The 17,414-nt window shown below is 46.5% G+C and overlaps 1 protein-coding gene across 1 annotated transcript in view; it reads left to right on the forward strand.

Annotated features, from left to right (window-relative positions):
* Window positions 1–1,769: 1,769 nt before the first annotated feature.
* spock1 (SPARC (osteonectin), cwcv and kazal like domains proteoglycan 1) overlaps window positions 1,770–17,414 on the forward strand; it is a 61,325-nt gene continuing 45,680 nt past the window's right edge. Inside the window, exons 1-2 of the mRNA XM_076164963.1 lie at window positions 1,770–1,887; window positions 2,408–2,548. Of these exons, the coding sequence (XP_076021078.1) occupies window positions 2,411–2,548 (138 nt within the window). The 5' untranslated portion in view covers window positions 1,770–1,887; window positions 2,408–2,410. The remainder of the gene's footprint in view (window positions 1,888–2,407; window positions 2,549–17,414) is intronic.

Raw genomic sequence — 17,414 nt, forward strand, 5'->3', positions numbered from 1 at the left:
CACAAAAGTGCTTAAAAAGAAATGTTTCTGTCAGCTCTTGTAATGAAACCTTAAAACTCGGCTTAAAATAGTGGTAACGTTTAACTGTGTCAGCCATTATTATGTCCTGTATCCAATAGATGATGTGTGAACAAAACAATTCCAATTCCAAAAGAGAAGAAGAAAGAAAGAAAGAAAGAAACAAGTGAACTACTTGAGATGGGAGGCGACCGGTAAAATTTACTTACTAAGCTCAGTAAAATAGAGTTGTGCAGAATCGACCGATATGTGGTCCACAGAAGCATAAAATTGCTTCTTAGATCAATTGTATTTGCGACATTGACGATCCTAGGAGCACGAACAAACAATTCAGCAGAGAATTGTTACATCTGTCAGAATGGAGCAGGAAACTCTCTCATCTGTGCCAAACTCAGAAGGTTCCTCTGGGCCAGAAGGGACAACAACGCAGAGAACCAAAACACAGCCCGAGCTCGGGTTTGACAGCGGTCACAGACGTCCTCACATCCATGCAAGAGACAGAGAGAGAAAAAGGAAAAGTGTCCTCAAAGCTGACAATAAACCCAGAGAGAGTCACACATTAAAGTTTTAAACTCATAGTCGTCACAGCCTCTAAAAATGTATGGCCCAGTTTTGTGGCCCATTTTTTTTTTTTTTTTTACCTCCGCGGGGTGTGTGTGTGTGTGTGTGTGTGTGTCTTTCTGTCTTTCTTCCTGTTAATCACCGGATTACAGCAAAAGTTGCCAACTGATCTCAGTGAGACTTGGTGGGGAGGTTGGACGTGACCCAGGTGGGACAAACACTGAATAGAAAGCTGAAAGACCTGAAAAATGCTTGAATGGTTTCTCTGCCTGAAAATATGAAGAAGTTAGAAGGGCCGAAAGAAGATTGGAATGGGTTCCAATGTGAATTTTTCCCCTGAAAAATGCTGAATATCTTGGAAAATATGAAAGATATAAACACCTAAAGTCATAGGAATAACGTCCAAAAATATTCTTAACGTTTTAATGTTTTAATGGTGTCTGTAGGTTATCAAATGTGATCAATAACCTGTTACATTTCATCAGTGTCAGGTAGGCAAAGTTGGGTGGGGTTGTGCATGTGTGTGTGTGTGTGTGAGAGAGCGCAGGGGGAGAGAGAGAGAGGAGGGGCGGAGAGAGGGGAGAGAGAGCGAAAGAGAGAGAGCGAGAGAGAGAGAGAGAGAGAGAGAGAGAGATGCTCTGCCTCTGTCCATGGTTCTGAAAAACGTTGGCGTGAACCCGTCGTTCCGTGGGAATTCAGAGAGCAGCCACCGACGCATCGATTTTACGCTTTATGTAACTTAATTGTGACGATTTATTAGCGCAGCCATTCACATTTAATCCCACGAGAGAGAGAGGAGCGCGTGAGCAACAACAACATTGCCGCGCGTGAATGCAAAACAGAAAAAACCCCGCGCTAACTGCATCAGGGGATAGCGCGAGCGAGAGAGAGGGAGAGAGAATGTGAGAGAGTGGAGGCAGAGAGAGAAAGAGAGCTAGTGAGAGGGGGAGAGGGAGAGAGAGTGTGAGAGAGAGGGGAGGGAGTGAGGGAGAGGGGGGGTGTGAGTGAGTAAGTGAGTGAGAGAGTGAGAGAGAGAGAGAAGGCGGGTGTCTGGTGACCACTGAGGAGGAGAGGGAGAGAGAGAGAGAGGAGGGGAGAGAGAGAGAGAGGAGGGGAGAGAGAGCGAGAGGAGGAGAGAGACAGGGGAGGAGAGAGAGAGAGAGCTCGCGGTCCGCTCGTCCTCGCTCGCTGCTCCGCTTTTGCCGTCAGACCTTTGAGACAGTCGGGTATCTACCGGAGTGCCCGGGGGCCGTGGACTTATTTTACGCTGGGATTTGGACACAGGGACACCACCGACTTTACCCCAGGGTAGGTAGCTACAGCGCCCAAGTTGTCCGTTAAAGAAGTAGATTTATTGGGGAATTAAGAGTCAATAGTCGCCTTCTTCTCTTGACTTTCGTGGCCGGTGTGATAGATGATGAGAAAGCAGATAAAAGCCACGAAGAAGAAGGAGAAGGAAAGGAGCTCAGCTTTGTGTCGACGTTGTTCACTGCTTGTTTTTGTGAAACTGTCGTAAGGTATAACTGCTCCACTTCACGGTGTACAACTCTCAGTAATGTTTATAATCCGCTTAGCAGCAGAATGAGCGCCGTGATTAAAGCGAACACTCACCGGCCGGAGCGGAACATAAACAGTGGCGCACGCTGCTGAAACACTCGGACCCGTCGTGCGTCACAGCGTCTACTTCTCCTTCTTCTTCGTGGTCTACGTAGAGTGCAGCGTGCCCTCACACTTAAACATCGTCCCCACTACCCCCTTCACCCCACCCTGAATGGTTTCTTCTTCTCCTCATCCTCCTTCTTCTTCTGCTGTCTCTTTGCTTCCACAGGAGATGTTCCTCCTCCTTCTGCTGCCTGTCGCGGCTCTCTTGCTGAGCAGAGAAACGGCGGCATCCGGTAACAGCAACGACAAATGGCTGAGCACGGTGGCTCAGTACGACAAGGACAGATCCTGGAACAGATTCAGAGACGTGAGTTTCAGCTAGAGACCCCCCAAAAAAAGAAAAGTGCGGGGGCATTGTAATTAACTTTATGGCATGTGTGTGTATGTGGTGTGTGTGTGTGTGTGTACTACGCCCTTGGTGGTGCACCCTCTGAGTGAGTACTTGAGTGCTTGCCAGTAGGTCTTATCCTCCTTTGGAGGCACTCAGCAGGTTTAGCAGCTGAGTCATGGAACATATGTATTGCACACAAGGCGGCCGTGTCCTCCATTGTTTATGATTACATGTATGTGAATGTGTGGGTGGCATCTGTGAGGAATCCTTCATATCAGCAAACATGGCAACGTCTCCATTCAGTTGGCAGTGCAATGTGTCCTTGCTCAGTGCAGTGTCCTCACCTAAATGGAACAGAGCCATCGTTAAGATTATTGGTGATCGGAGGTCTGTGGCTTATCAATACAGCCACAAGCAGGTTCCATTTTGTCTCTGGGTGTGTGTTGTAGTACTTCTTCTTCTTCTGTCACATACTGTTGTCTCTCGCCTTCTTAAAGGGTTTTTAACGGAAGTTCTTAGACGGCTGATGAATTGTAGGGTCGGGTCACAGTACAGCAGCGCTTGTGTGTTCCAACTATAACCCAGATACACACACACACTCGGGAGGCGACTAAATACTGTGCCGGTCCTCATCCTTCTCATCTTATGTTCGACCTTTGAAACCGCAAACGTTCTCTGCAGAGAAATCAATAGACTTTAGGTTGAGGTTGGTCTTATTAGAGGAAGATCTCCCCTCACACACTACTGGAACTGTGATGCAAGAGCTCCTATTATTCATGTCTGTTTTCACCCTGATGCCAGCCAGAGCTCTACTGCCTGCAGTGTGTGAATGTGTGTGTGTGCAAGCTTATGTACAGTATGTGTGTGTGTGTGTGTCTTTATTTCTCTCGGAGGTCTCCTGTGCAAATGAAACTCATTATCAGGAAGCTGTCAGTGGAAGGGGAGGAGGAAGGACAGGAGAGCTGAGGAGGAAGGGTTGGAGGGGGGAGTGAGGAGAGAAGGGGAGCGAGGGAGCAATGGATAGTCAGGGAGCAGGGGGTGAGGTGGGGGTGAGGCTGTGACATCCATGTTTAATATTTCATGCAGTGCTCTTTACCAGATGCAGAGGCGGCTGTGGTGTGTTCTTGTCTGAGAAACCCGCTGGTCATAATTCCACCCTCTCTATTATCCCCGAGTCATTTCTCTCCACCCCTCCCTCTTTTCCTCCACGCTTTCAGTCACTAATTTTGGGAGTGTTAAAGCCTCCCAGCAGAGCAGTAGTTGTCAAACACTAGCACACATTTGAGGGCTCTCTCTCTCTCTCTCTCTCTCTCTCTCTCTCTCTCTCTCTCTCTCTCTCTCTCTCTCTCTCTCTCTCTCTCTCTCTCTCTCTCTCTCTCTCTCTCTCTCTCTCTCTCTCTCTCCTTGTTTATGTGAAGTAGTCGTGGGTGTTGCAGCATGATTCCACAGCAGGCAGATGTCCAGATGTCCTCCTCTGTCTCTGTCCTTCACGTCCACCTTAGCTGTACACAAGACGCCTCCTTGCCTCTCAGTCTCTCAGCCTTCCCTCCCATCCTAGATCTCCACACGTCTTCCTCAGCTCCTCATCCTCTCTCTCATTTCCCTGCCGTGTCTCCAGTGTGGTGGAATGACCCCGTGCTTCCTCGACCGTAGCCTCCTCCTTCACCCTTTTTCCTCCATCCTTCCTCTCTCCTTTTTCCTCAGCCCCCTCCATCTCCCCTCACCTGCCACGTTTCACTCCTCCTCCCCGCGTCGATGAACCAGTTGCTCCTCTGCTCCTTTCCATAATGTTTGAACTTGTCGTGCTTTGGGTGCCTTATCTTGGAACACATACGGAAAAAAGCAGATTGGATTTGTTTGCTTAATCATATCCCACATAATGCGAACATATCTCGGTGAGCGTAAGTGGAGGAGACTTGATTAGCTGCAGTTCAGTGGGTTTGTTGAGGAGAGGGCGATGCAGGGAATGGAGAGATCCCGTGGCTCGGCTCGCTCGGCTCCTTAGAGGATTCCTTCAGATTTGCAATCCACCTACAGTTTGTTAAACCTCAAAGTCGCTCGGTTGTTATTGTTTGTGTTTGGCCGCAGCTTTTGTTGTTAATGTTGTTTCAAGCTTCCTAGGATGCACTTTAATTTCCCCTCAACCTTTACGCTAAAAGGGAAACACAGCTTGCAACGTGTATGCCGCGCTGCGTTTGGCTTTAATTCGGTGTAAACTTCTTCCTCCAGGATTCCAATCCTAACCACTGCAGTCATCATAGCAGATTTCCATGTTGGCACCAGGAACGCGGACCTACATCGATTACTATGACAGCCAGGATGATAGATATAATTATAACTGATAATTACGGCCGCTGACTAGCTCTAATTTCCAGGCCTAATTAGTTCACCTCCATGCAGCCTCAATCTTGCGTCCGCGCAATTAATAAGGCAGGATTAATTTCAAACGGAGCTATTTTGAACACTTCAAAGTTCACTTAAAGCCACAATCGTCACGGAATGTTACTCGATAGTGTGTGTGTGTGAAGGTTGCATCCTCTCCTCTCCTCTCCTCTCCTCTCCTCTCTCTGTGTTTACACCCAGTTGTAGTGAAGGCTCCTGTGTGAGTGTGTTGTTCTGCATCTGTGTGTGTGTGTGTGTGTGTGTGTCTCAGCTTATTCCCATGGAGAGAATTATTACATATTGTCGTCTTTTATCAGCTCTATTGTCTTTTCAGCGATGATGGCCTCCCTGGGGCTGTCAGTCAAAGACCCCGCTGTCTCTTTTTATCAAAACAGGAGATGTTTGTGCGCCGGTGTGCGTGTATATCTGTGTGTGTGTGAGTCTATGTGTGTTTTTCCAGGAATGAAGCATACGCAGTGACACTGCTATGTGCAGCAGGAGTGTAAAGTTGAAGGCTGGTTGGCCCCATTCCAAATTCTCTCCTCCCTCTTTGTATTTGTGATGGAGCAGGATTTGCTGAGCAGGCGCGATCTTTCTCAGCACCTCTATGCCTGCACATATTCACACTGGGAGCTTTCCAGTATATATATGTGTGTGTGTGTGTGTGTGTGTGTGTGTGTGGGTGTGTTTGTTTGTGTGTGTTAGGCTGGGGAGAAGGAGGAGGATGGGCTGGAAGAGAAACAGCTCAGACAAATCGAACCCTGGAGTCACCTTCAGCTTCTCTCTGTCTCTCTCTCTCTCTCTCTTACACACACACACACACACACACACACTGATATTCCCCCACTGGAGAATATTTCCATCAATGGAGGAAAGGATTTGGTTGAACACCTGTCATTCCCTCTTATTCGCCCCCTGCTGTCTCCCTCTCCTCCTCTTTCGTCAGGTAGTAAGTAGGTTTCTAGACCTTCTTTCTCTCGCCTCTACTCTTTCTCCTTGTCTGTCCTTCGCTCGTTTTTATGATCCGCTAATTGCTGATAAAACGTTGCCCTTCCATATAAAGCCCCTGTCCTCTCCTCCCTCTGCGCTATTGATTTCGATTGGAGGAAACGCTGATTCTAATCTTGGACCAGAGGACTGTGGTTGCGAGTGAAGAGGGACGAGTATTGGATGGTTACACTTTGCATTTCATATGGTTGTACATTGAAAGATTCACACGTACACACACACACACACACACAGAGGGGGGAGGGGTGGGGCAGCCTCCCATCCACCCTGAGGCTCTCCCAGTGATCGATCAGTAAATTTACAGGGCTTGGTAACCCTGATTGGAGCCTGGATATAATCAATAGGAGGCAAACACACACACACACACACACACACACCCGGACACTTACATGTATACACACACGCATGTTAATCCCAGGCCAGACAAAGGTCACCGTCCCAATGACCGTCCAAATGACCCTGTGTGTGTGTGTGTGTGTGTGTGTGTGTGTGTGTGTGTGTGTGTGTGTGTGTGTGTGTGTGTGTGTGTGTGTGTGTGTGTGTGCCGGTTGAAATAGAAATAGGCAAATCAGGAGAGCAACAGAAAGGAACGCTGCTGTCGTTTTTGGCGCCTGATTACTAAAAGAACGAGGAGAAATACGAGATGAGAAGAGAAGAGAGATGGAAGGAATGAAGAGGAAGAGAGAGAGGAGATGAAAAGGGCGAGTGAAGCCCTCCCCACTGTGTGTGTGTATGTGTGTATATGTTGGGCAGGCGGATGAGTGAAGGATGGAGGGAAAAGAGGAAATAGAGGAAAACGCCATCAATGCAACATGGACGTGTGTGTGTGTGTGTGTGTTTCAATCAGCTTTGTCACGGCAGTCGTTTAACGTCCCTCTCTCTCCCTCTCCTCTCTCTTTCTCTCTCTCTCTCTCTCTGTCTCTCTCTCTCCCTCTCTCTCTCTGTCTTTTTTCCATCTCTCTCTCTCTCTCTCTCTCTCTCTCTCTCTGTGGGGATTGGATTTCTGTTTGTGTGTTTGGAGCTGATATTGAAGTTTCCCCCCACAAAGCTGTTGATTCTTCTGAAGAGGCGCGGTATGATTTTCTGCTTCCGACAAACGATTTAGAAGGATGGAGAAACCAGCAGAAAGCGTCCTCGTCTACGCTTTAACACTCCTAGCCTCCGCATCTGTGTTTGTTCAGATCCTTTATACACAACACTAAAGAAACTTTCAAGCTCTTCTAATATTTGTTGACTATAAATTCCGTCTGAAAGCTTTGAATTACATCACAATTAGTGCGAAAGATTGAAGAGTAATGATGAATTTCACTCACATCTATAGGCAGCTCGGTTCTGATAGAGGAAGCAAACAGTGTGGACCTGTTTTGATCATGTCTGTATGTGAGACTAAAAATATATACACACACACACACACACACACACACACACACACACACACACACACACACACACACACACACACACACACACACACACACACACACACACACACACACACACACACACACACACACACACACACACACACACACACACACACACACACACTCGCATGCATGTCCCCAACTGCGTGTATGTGTGTGTGTGCTTGTGCATATCGAGCGCCCTATAATGAAGCTGTCACCCCGCAGTAGGCTGCTTCAGTTCTAGTGCGTGATCAGATGTTCCTCCCTCTGGGGGTTTTCGCTCCCGCCGCAGAACTCCATATGCCGGCGTTTGATTTGTCATGTAATCTGCTTTATAAGTTGAGTTCCAGAGTGCAGATGAGCCACGGCGTCTTATTTGCCCGCCAGTTGCTCTGTCAAATAGGAAATCCCCCCGTCGGCGCGGTGACAGCTTCTCTGTGGGAGCCTTGTGAGGTCTTGAGTCCCTTTGTTTTCCTGCATGACGTCTCATGAATGTGACCCAACACACGACGACAGAAGAATTCATCCAGAGCTTATTTTTAACACAAATTCAGTTAACAAATGATATACCCCATGTCTGGAAGAAAATATAAAACACGTTTAATTCCAGTGCGGATCTGGATGGATGATAGTTTGGGGTATTTCTTCAAAACAACACCAATCAGAGTGGAGGAAACTTATTCCCAATTGGGACCATTTGGATTCTGAGGACAAATAAAGCAATTAAATCCTGTTACACTCATCAAGCCATCACACCATAGCTTGTTAACATTATGTCCCGCTTGTGTCCCTCTGCTGGCTCAACCCCCATAATAGCCCCCCAGAGCATTCAGGGCAGAAGGGGACTGGATGCGTGTCCATAATATTGACTTGGACGTGATTTCTAACCAAGCAGAGGGAGAGATTTCCTTTTATATTCATTTTGTTTTGACTTTAATATCCAGCAAAGTGGGGCAGCCAATCTTCTCTCTGATCACTCCATCCACTTACAAGGCTATGTTTTTCTCTGGCTCGTCCTTCTCCGTCCTCTGGCTTCGTCTCTCTTTGACTGGGACTAAACCTGCTCATTTTTCAGTTTGAAGCTGAAAACCACAAGACCACAAACAAATATATGGTAATGTTCCGTCAGCATTGTGATTCATTCCCCTGCGTTGTTGTAGCCGTACCTTTTAATTTACGAGGTCTCACACAGCGAGGATGATGAAGATGATCATTCTAACCTCTTGGCTGTGTGTTGTGTTTCTGAAAGCGAAAATAATCAGTTGCAGGATTTATGTAACGCAGCAGCGTTGACAAGCAGGTCATCTAGCTTAAAGTCACCGCCTCAACCTCGAGTGTTGAAGTGTAAAATACATCGCAGCCTGTCTGTTTATCTTCCTCACATTCCCCCAGCTCTCCTTTCCATCAACGTCAGCATCTCTCCCTCTCTCTCGCTCTCACACACTCTGTCTGTATGTGTGTGTGTGTGTGTGTGTGTGTGTGAGATGTTTATGGTCTCTAAAACCATGTCAGATCGAATTGGTCATTATCTCATCTTTCCCTTGTGAGCACAGATACAGTTACAGTGTATGCGTATGTATGTGTGTGTGTCGGTGTGTATGTGTGTGTGTGTGAGAGATATCTTGTCTGCTTCAATAATTCAGAAGGTTGCTGCTACTGCGGCTGCTGTGTTTGCTCCGGGTGTATGGGGAGAGGGAGTGAAACTCTGTGTGTGTGTGTGTGTGTGTGTGTGTGTGTGTGTGGACTGCCACACAAAGTGATGGTATCTTTTGAGTGTTTTCCTCTTTTATTCGCTGGATCATTTTGCGGAGCGTTGCAGATGTGTGAGCAGAAGAAACCACTGCAGACGTGTTTATGACAGGAGAGCTGCTGGGAATTGTAGGTAATGGCTGAGAATACTGGAGCCCTTGGGGGGTTTAATGTATCCTGCACAGGTGCGGACAGTACAACCAGGAGCCCTCTGGGTAATTCAGTCAGACGCCATTATTTACTGGAGTACCAAAGGGAAGCTGTCAGGGGGATCTCTGCATCCTCTCTGTCTTATATTACACCTGTATTTCTAAATCCTCACCTGGTGTAGGAAATACTGCTTTGCACTTTATCCATTATTGTGCGTTTAGTTTCCCCTTTATATAAATTGGCCTTATGAAAAAGATTTCCCGCAGTAATCCAGATATTAGATTGCAGCGGCGCGGTCAGCTCTGCGGAGGAGAATCCAGTTTATTGTTTAATTTGTTTCTGTGTTTGTGCCGTCAGAATGTGATGAGTGAGTAAGTTCTGCAATATGCTGAGGGTCGGCAATAAAAAAGTGGATAAAAACTCTGTTAGACGCAGCGAGGTGCTGTAACTTTTCCGCAGACTGCTGCTGATCTGGGCTCCGGTCGGTGGCGGAGGGTGAGACGGCTCCTGCCAACTTTACGCTCATTTACAACAGCGTGACACGCGACCCCTCCCCCTCCCCCTCTCTCCCCCCCTCAGTCAGACGCGGCGGCGTTATCGGGCGAACAGCCGGCCGGACGTTCCTGTATCGGGGCGACTTTCAAACCCCGAGTAACACGACTTACCTGATGTGAGCCAGATGGTCGTTTTTCAGGTCGTTTTTCATCCCAGTTTCCTATTTAAAGTTTTTGATGACGTGCCCATATACGGGCGTAAAGGAGACATTGCTGCATTTGAAAGGTCATCTCTGGTGATTTTTTAAATTGTAATAGCGTTTTCCTGGGGAATAAGCAATGCGTTTGGGACACCGCTGCCTCACCGCGACTCCCCCCCCCCTTTGCACACTTAACCCTTTGTTTCTCCATTCAGCCATCGCTCGTCTGTTACATGTTTGGTGTTTTGCTTGAATGACGCTCATGTTCATTCTTATAAAGCGGAGGATAAGTTTGCTGCTACGCCCAAAAACAGCTGCTGGAATTGTTTACAAAATAAAAAAAAGGCCTCACAATTATAGTCAGTGTCTGTGTCAATCTACTGATGTAAAACAACAGATTTACATACTAATAAACAGCAAAGATATGGTCATTAAGTCACAAGGACTTAAAGGAAAGTAATTACTCTGCGCTGTGCTGCTGATTGGTCTGTGAATAATTAGAACTGTGTGAAGCGACGTGACGATGCCACATGTACACACACACACACAGACAAAAAAGATGCTTTCCGCCCATGTTGCTGTGTGTTTGAGTTTTTAATGGCTCATCGTGGGACGCCGTGCTACCGGGGTGCATCTTGGGAGCAGAGAAGCCATTTAAAAGTGCTGACTTTAAATGATGCCTGGTGAGGATATGGGGATAGAAAAATTCCAGCGCTTTAAACGGTGCAGCAGCAGTTTCAGTAATAAGCAGTTACCACCCAGTCTTTAAGTATTCAACCCCCCCCTCCCACCGGCAAGATCGCTGAATGTCGCACTTGTAATGTTTTGTTTTCACCCAATTAATGACCCCGACTCTGGAGTTCTGCTGCTAATTCACTCTCTACGCGCCAGATTGAAACGGAATCATCGGTATTTATAACGCTTCAATGGAAAAAATCATCAAACTGAAAGAAATATGAGCGCACAAGATGAGATGGAGCCAAGATTGTTTTTAATGAAACACTTCAGCGAGCAAAGGCACATAGGCTTCTTTGTTTACTCAGAGCTTCTTGACCCAAATGAAGTCGAAACTTAGAGAAGCGACGAATAGGAACAGTTTCATTTCACATTTCCATCCAATTTGGCCAAATTATAGAAATTCATTTGGATCGGGACATTTTCTGGCTCGGAGTTCGCACAAATGCTGACTCCTCCCCCCTGTGTGTCCCTGTGTGTGATGACAAACGCTCCATGCTCGCTGTTTCCAATGAAACTGCTTAATCCTGTTTGGAGAGATGGAGTGAATGACATGACACAACTGAGCCAGCCCCTCTATAACTAATCAGCTGCTTAAATGTCTTCCTAAGCCTCCACTCAGGGGTGAAATGCCACCAAAGCTCCAGAGTGTCGCAGTAATTGTCCCTCCATTATTTGTGTTCGCCGACTCCTTGCTCAGGTGTGTGTCAAAGGATAGCTCCAGCCGTGTCGATCGCGTTTTCTCCTGACTGGATCCCCTCCTCTTCCACCCCACCCTTATCCCTCTCTCCCTCACTCCCTCGCCTCGCTCGTGCGGGCACGTCGTCGTGTGTGTGTGTGCACAGCGGCGTAGTTCCAGTGATAGAACAGAAAGCAGAGCTGCCGTGTCTTCAGGAAGATGGAAGGAAGGCTGATTATGTGAATGTCGTACATCAATTGAGAAGGAAAGAGAGAGAGAGAGAGAGAGAGAGATAAGGGGGGGGGTGACGGTGTGTGAGTACGTGACTGCATCTGCATGTTAAAGGGTGACATGGAAGTTGTTTGACAGCTTTAATTAAACTCTGGCTGAGTCAGCCCTCGCGCCTTAGCTTCAGTCCAATTTTAATGAGCCACACAGCTTCCAGCCCGCATGGAATAAGGTTCGCTCTATCTCCTTACACATCCCATCTCCTCCCTATATCTGCTCTATAGTGTGTGTGTATGTGTGTGTGTGTATTTAATCTCCTGAACACCGTCCTCTGGCATGTTCCCAGTAATTTTGAGTCGGGTGCTAAGCTGATCAATACTAGGGAGCTTTGATTTCATGCACTGACTTCTTCTTCTTCACTTTCTATATTCAAGCCTCCACATACTTTAGCGGTCGCTCTAAAGACCTTCGCTTGATTGCATTTTAAGTAATTGTCAACAGTGTAAACCACTTACATTTGCAATAAAAAAATAATCCACTCTGCACTCATCCAGATACACACGTGTGCTCATTCACACACACTCAGACACACGGGAATACACTGAAATGAAAAAGTTCTCAATGTCACTTTTATTTGTTTGTGCTTTTATTGCTGCAGTGTGACATGGGGAAGGCGCTGACATTTAGATGAAAATGACTAATCCAACCCGTGTGACTTCATCTGTGTGCTGACAGAGAGAGAGGGAGAGAGAGAGAGCGAGTGAGTGAGGGAGAGAGAGGGGGAGAGAGAGAGAGAGGGAAAGAGTAGGTGAGAGTCTCTGCGGCTTTCTTCCAGTTTATGTACTTTTTGTCATTATGTGGGGTTGTTAGGGTGTGTGAGTGTGTGTGTGTATGTGTGTGTATGTGTCCATATGGTGCTCAGCGTGTTGTTTGCCAAACCTATAATTCTGTCAGCTGAGCTTTCATTGTTTTAGTTCCCGTGACAACATAAAGCCCCCTTGTTTCTCCGTGATGACTGCAGGATCCCCAGAGAGCGACGGCTTTATGGAGACTTTTCGGCCCTGAAAGTGATTTATCCCACAGGTCCCGCCGTCTATCTAACAAAATGAGGATCGCTTGATTGAAAACGATTGAAGAGCGATTGCTTTCTTAAGTCCTGCCACACTGACAAAGCTGTTTACCTGCACGGCCGGACCGATTGGATCTATTTGAGGTCCGCCGAGTTCAATATTTGGACTCGGCCAATTTTCCTGTGTGATGGAGTTCGTGTGGAGTTGAAGCAGCTTGCGTCCGTGGCGGCGGGAGGGAATTCGCTGCGCCTGCTTTTTCTCCCCTCAGGTTTTCAATGCAAATGTAGAGTCTGAAGAAGAGAAGAGATTGAGATAGAGTTTGACTCCGGCATCACTGCAGCACTTCTCCTCCTGGCGTTACATCACACTTGTACTTGTTGACTCGAGTTAAATCCCTCCTTTCAGTCCCTGATCCGCTCGGCTCTGTACAGTGACAGGCTGCATGTTGAGCGGCCGGTTAGCTGTCCTGTAGTTCATTAACTGCAGTATGGGTGGAAATCAGACATGACAGTCACCTGCTACACACTACATATGATGAAATTCCACCTTACGGAGAAGAAACTGAATAATAATCCTGATGTGGGTTTGCAGGTTGACCCACTTGTGTGCTTTTGCAGGGAAAGTCAAAGTAAAAGTTCACACTTTTTTGCTTTAATGTAGAGAGATTACACTTGGAACATACTCTGGGGAAACACAACAGCATCGTGTGATTGATTGTCTTCTTCGCCTCTTTTCTACACAAACCCGACTCAATCAGACTCGGGGCGGATGAGTGGCATGTGATTGCGTTGTGTTTTCATCCGTTTGATTGATGTGGACATGAAAATTCCTGTCTTTATACCTTTACTCATTCTTTCACGGGGGAAAAATTGTAATATTAGTACGTCTGCACGGCTACATATTGATTTTTGGTGCAGTCGCAAGCCTGATTGTGTGTGTGTGTGTGTGCGCGTTAACCGTGCTTGTGTGTATCCATAAACTAACATATCATTTTCTTTCCCTTTCATGTGTTTTCGCGACCTGTCTCTTCTCCTCGCGGCCCTCCAGGTAAGTCTACATTCTTACCATATATAACATTTATTTCTTGTATTGTGAGGTAACAAAGAGGGTTTTTATATATGCTGCTATGTAATTATGTGAAGCATATTATCTGTGGTAGCTGTCAAATAGGAAAATAGAACAGGTGTGACTGAACAAAACATAAGCTTTGCATTAGAATGAGCCTGTGCAGTCGCAGGGATTTGCCCCGTCACCCTCATTTCACATAAACACACAGAACGGCATTGGAGACACACGCGAACACACACACACACACTCACACACACACTGGCTTGTTAATCAGTTGTTTTGTCACCTGGGTTTGTATGTGGCGTAGCATGTGGAGCCCCGGTTGCCCCGGGCCTCCAGGCTGTACCGTGGCAGCAGCAGCAGCAGAGATTTGTGGGCCTGCTGCTCTGCTCACAGCGCACTAAGTGTGATTTCACTACTGATAATAAAAATCTATGGCTTTTCATACTTCCCCGTAAAAGCTAATGTACACTTTCAAAGATATGATGGTCCGTATTAAATCTAAAAGAGACATAGTGTGCATGGTTGTTGTTGTGAGGCCGTAGCTTGACGTTAACAGCAGTGTGTGTGTGTGTGTGTGTGTGTGTGCGTGTGCGTGTGCGCGTGTGTGTGGATGGATTTACAATATGTCATTTTCTTACCAAAGCCATGGTAAATACTAGCTTACTGTTTTCACTGGCATTAGATAAGTCCCGCTCCAACACACTGTAGTTCAATAGTTCATCAGTACGTAAGGTATTTATAACTCTAGGTAGCCATAGCAACAATACATCACTTGTGTCATCTCAGCAGAGCAACTCCATAAACCCTGATCATTATATAAGATATCAAAAGCACATATAGTAGCTTTCCCTCCGCCCTGAGCCGTGGAGCTGGAGCTGAATCTGACCCCTGCCTGCTCCGCTGTGAGGCCCCGCTGCTGCCAGGGTTTAGGAGGGACTGGGATCAATACAATGTTAGAGAGAGGGAAGGAAAGGAAAGGAAAGAGAGGGAAGGATGGAATGGATCAAAACAGTGCGTAGGGTTTTGGGAAGTGACAGCTCCATTACTGCAATCATCCATTAATAAACAGGCGCGGTCATTAGTTTGGGTGAAATGAAACCTGGGGGACAAACAAACACAATGCTAATCTGCGCTCTCAAGCAGCGTGTTAACAGCCCCAACACGGAGCAGATGAATGGGAGATGAGCACCCAGAGGTCAGGATGAAGGAGAAAGTCAGGTGGGGGAAGGGAAGGGGGCGAGGAGAGGGAGCGACTCCGCCAGTCACATGGAAACGCAGGGAGGAGAGTGAGAGAACATGGAGGTGGATGTGATGATTGGAAATTGATCTGGAAGAAGGGAACCAAACAGTAATGAAGGGGAGAAGGAGGAAGAGCAGAGGGAGAGGAGGAGGAGGAGGTTATCTTTAGAAAATAGGTGTGTGCGCGTGTGTGTGTGTGTGTGTGTGTGTGTGTGAGTGTGTGTTGCCAATCTAAATGGTAAACGTTCCTGTAGTGTTGAGTCAGTTTGAAGCTGTGTATGTTTATGCTGAAAGTGAGGATGATGATCGTCATTAGGGAATTAGAACAGTGAAATTTACTCCACGTTTACTTTATAAGTCTTAAATTAACAGATTAACTTCCTTAATCATGCAGAAACCATTTGTGGCAGACGTAATGAATAGTAAAGAACAAATTACAACATTTATGTGCTTAATAGCTGACAATTTCCACAAGTCCACTGAACTTGTGGGCTGTTGGGTCTTACTCTGCTGCGTTTGTGTGTTGTGTGTGTTGTGTTGAGCTCATCATGATGCAGAAGCACAACAGATTCACAGCCGTTAGTGAGGGAAGGAATTAGTCTTATTATGGAGCGACTCTGGGGTCGATGCCCTCGCTGCTTTACTGAAGGTGTTCTAATACCATCTGGAAAATGGATTGGTTTTGTTTTTGTCAATACAACAGAGAAACACAAACGCAAAGAACACACACACACACACACACACACACTCATACTTGCTCATGCACAGAATTGCAGCGTTGTTCTCTTCCGTTCTGCTTTGTGGCACAGAGTCTGTATTTGTTTTTTTACGCTAAAGCCAGCCTGTTGTGTCACACACACACACACACACACACACACCCTTAAAGAGCCGGAGAGACATTTGTCAGTTTTGCATTGCGGGGAACTTATTTTACTAAACTTCCAGACTTGAAGACTCAATTTAGCCCAGCATTAAGATACAGAAACAGAGTTATATGAGCACATGTAAAGGAATATACCGCTGATTAATGAGTGACAGGTGGATCTCGCCTTATTATTATAATGTCATGTTACATAGAAGAATCGTATCCATGTCATCTTGCCTGTCATAGTAGCTGTAAATAGGCTTCTGTAATGGGCAACACACATCTCCCCACGCAGACCTTCATCTTCCCTCTCATCTGTTAAACAACAACTCGATACTTAACTGGCTTAGGTTGTAAAGCTCTCAGCTGAAAGCAGAAGATGGATGAGCTGCTGTGAGTGTGTGTGTGTGTGTGTGTGTGTGCGTGCGTGCGTGCGTGCGTGCGTGCGTGCGTGCGTGCGTGCGTGCGTGCGTGCGTGCGTGCGTGCGTGCGTGCGTGCGTGCGTGCGTGCGTGTGTGTCCTCTGGGCTGGCAGACAGTGCAGTATACTGATAAGCAGGGCAGAGCCTATTAGCTGTTTGGCCTGCAGCCTGAATGTCACTGGTGATTTTCTGTCTCTGGTCAGAAACCACGTCCACGGTTCTGGTGTGTGAGCCAGCGGGACGCGGGCTGGCTTCCATCACGTGCTTCCCTTTGCTGTCATTTTGACTAAAGCTGCATTAATGGAGCGTATGTTGGACTGTCAGGCAGGTTTCCCCAACGGGCAGGGAAAATATTTTTCTGAATTCTGGTGACCAAAGGCAGAAGCATAAATCTGCACTTTATTGCAATGTGAGGGGCAGACTGGAGCAAAATCAATGCATTAAGAGCAATATTGATCCAGCAGGTGGAGGAACAGTCAATCACATCAGCAAATAAGCCAGGAGTGAATCTGTTGACTGTTGTTTTTACAGATAATTATGTGTTAATGTGAGGTGGATCTTACATTCTGGTTGAACAGAAGGTTTATATTATCAAATAGCAGACTGAATTTCAAACATTTGACCCTGTGGATGTTACTGAGCAACAAACGGCTGTTGATGAAGAAATGAGTGTGCACATAGATGGCATTTGCTCTTTTCAATTGAAACAGACCTTGAATGGACAAATGGAAGGAATGGAAGAAATAAACACTCTCAAAACATTCATCTCTACAGAAATGATGAAATTGCAGACCTCTCAAGCTATTCCTCTTTATTATGAGGTGCTTGTCTCTTCTGCACCTTCTCTCTCTCTCTTCATTCTCCTCAGTTGCCATAATACGAAGCACAAATATCTACATTGTATGATGAGCACTATATGTGTCACTGAGCTAATATTGCAGGTAATTAACGCTTGCAAATGCAAATGACATCACAGGAAGGGGACAGGGATGTTTCAGGATGTTTCTAGATGTTTCAGGCTTTACATAAGTGTTTTGTGTGTTGGTCTCCTTTCTGTATACACACCAAAGACACACTCCGCTACAGTAACGTCATGGTTATGAGCTTAGACTCTATGTACATTCCCAAGTCCTGGTAGCTGCTGA

Source organism: Genypterus blacodes, unplaced genomic scaffold (assembly GCF_046128005.1).
Source record: "Genypterus blacodes isolate CSIRO-AG114 ecotype Tasmania unplaced genomic scaffold, CSIRO-AGI_Gbla_v1 ptg000139l_1, whole genome shotgun sequence".
NCBI classification, from domain to species: domain Eukaryota; kingdom Metazoa; phylum Chordata; class Actinopteri; order Ophidiiformes; family Ophidiidae; genus Genypterus; species Genypterus blacodes.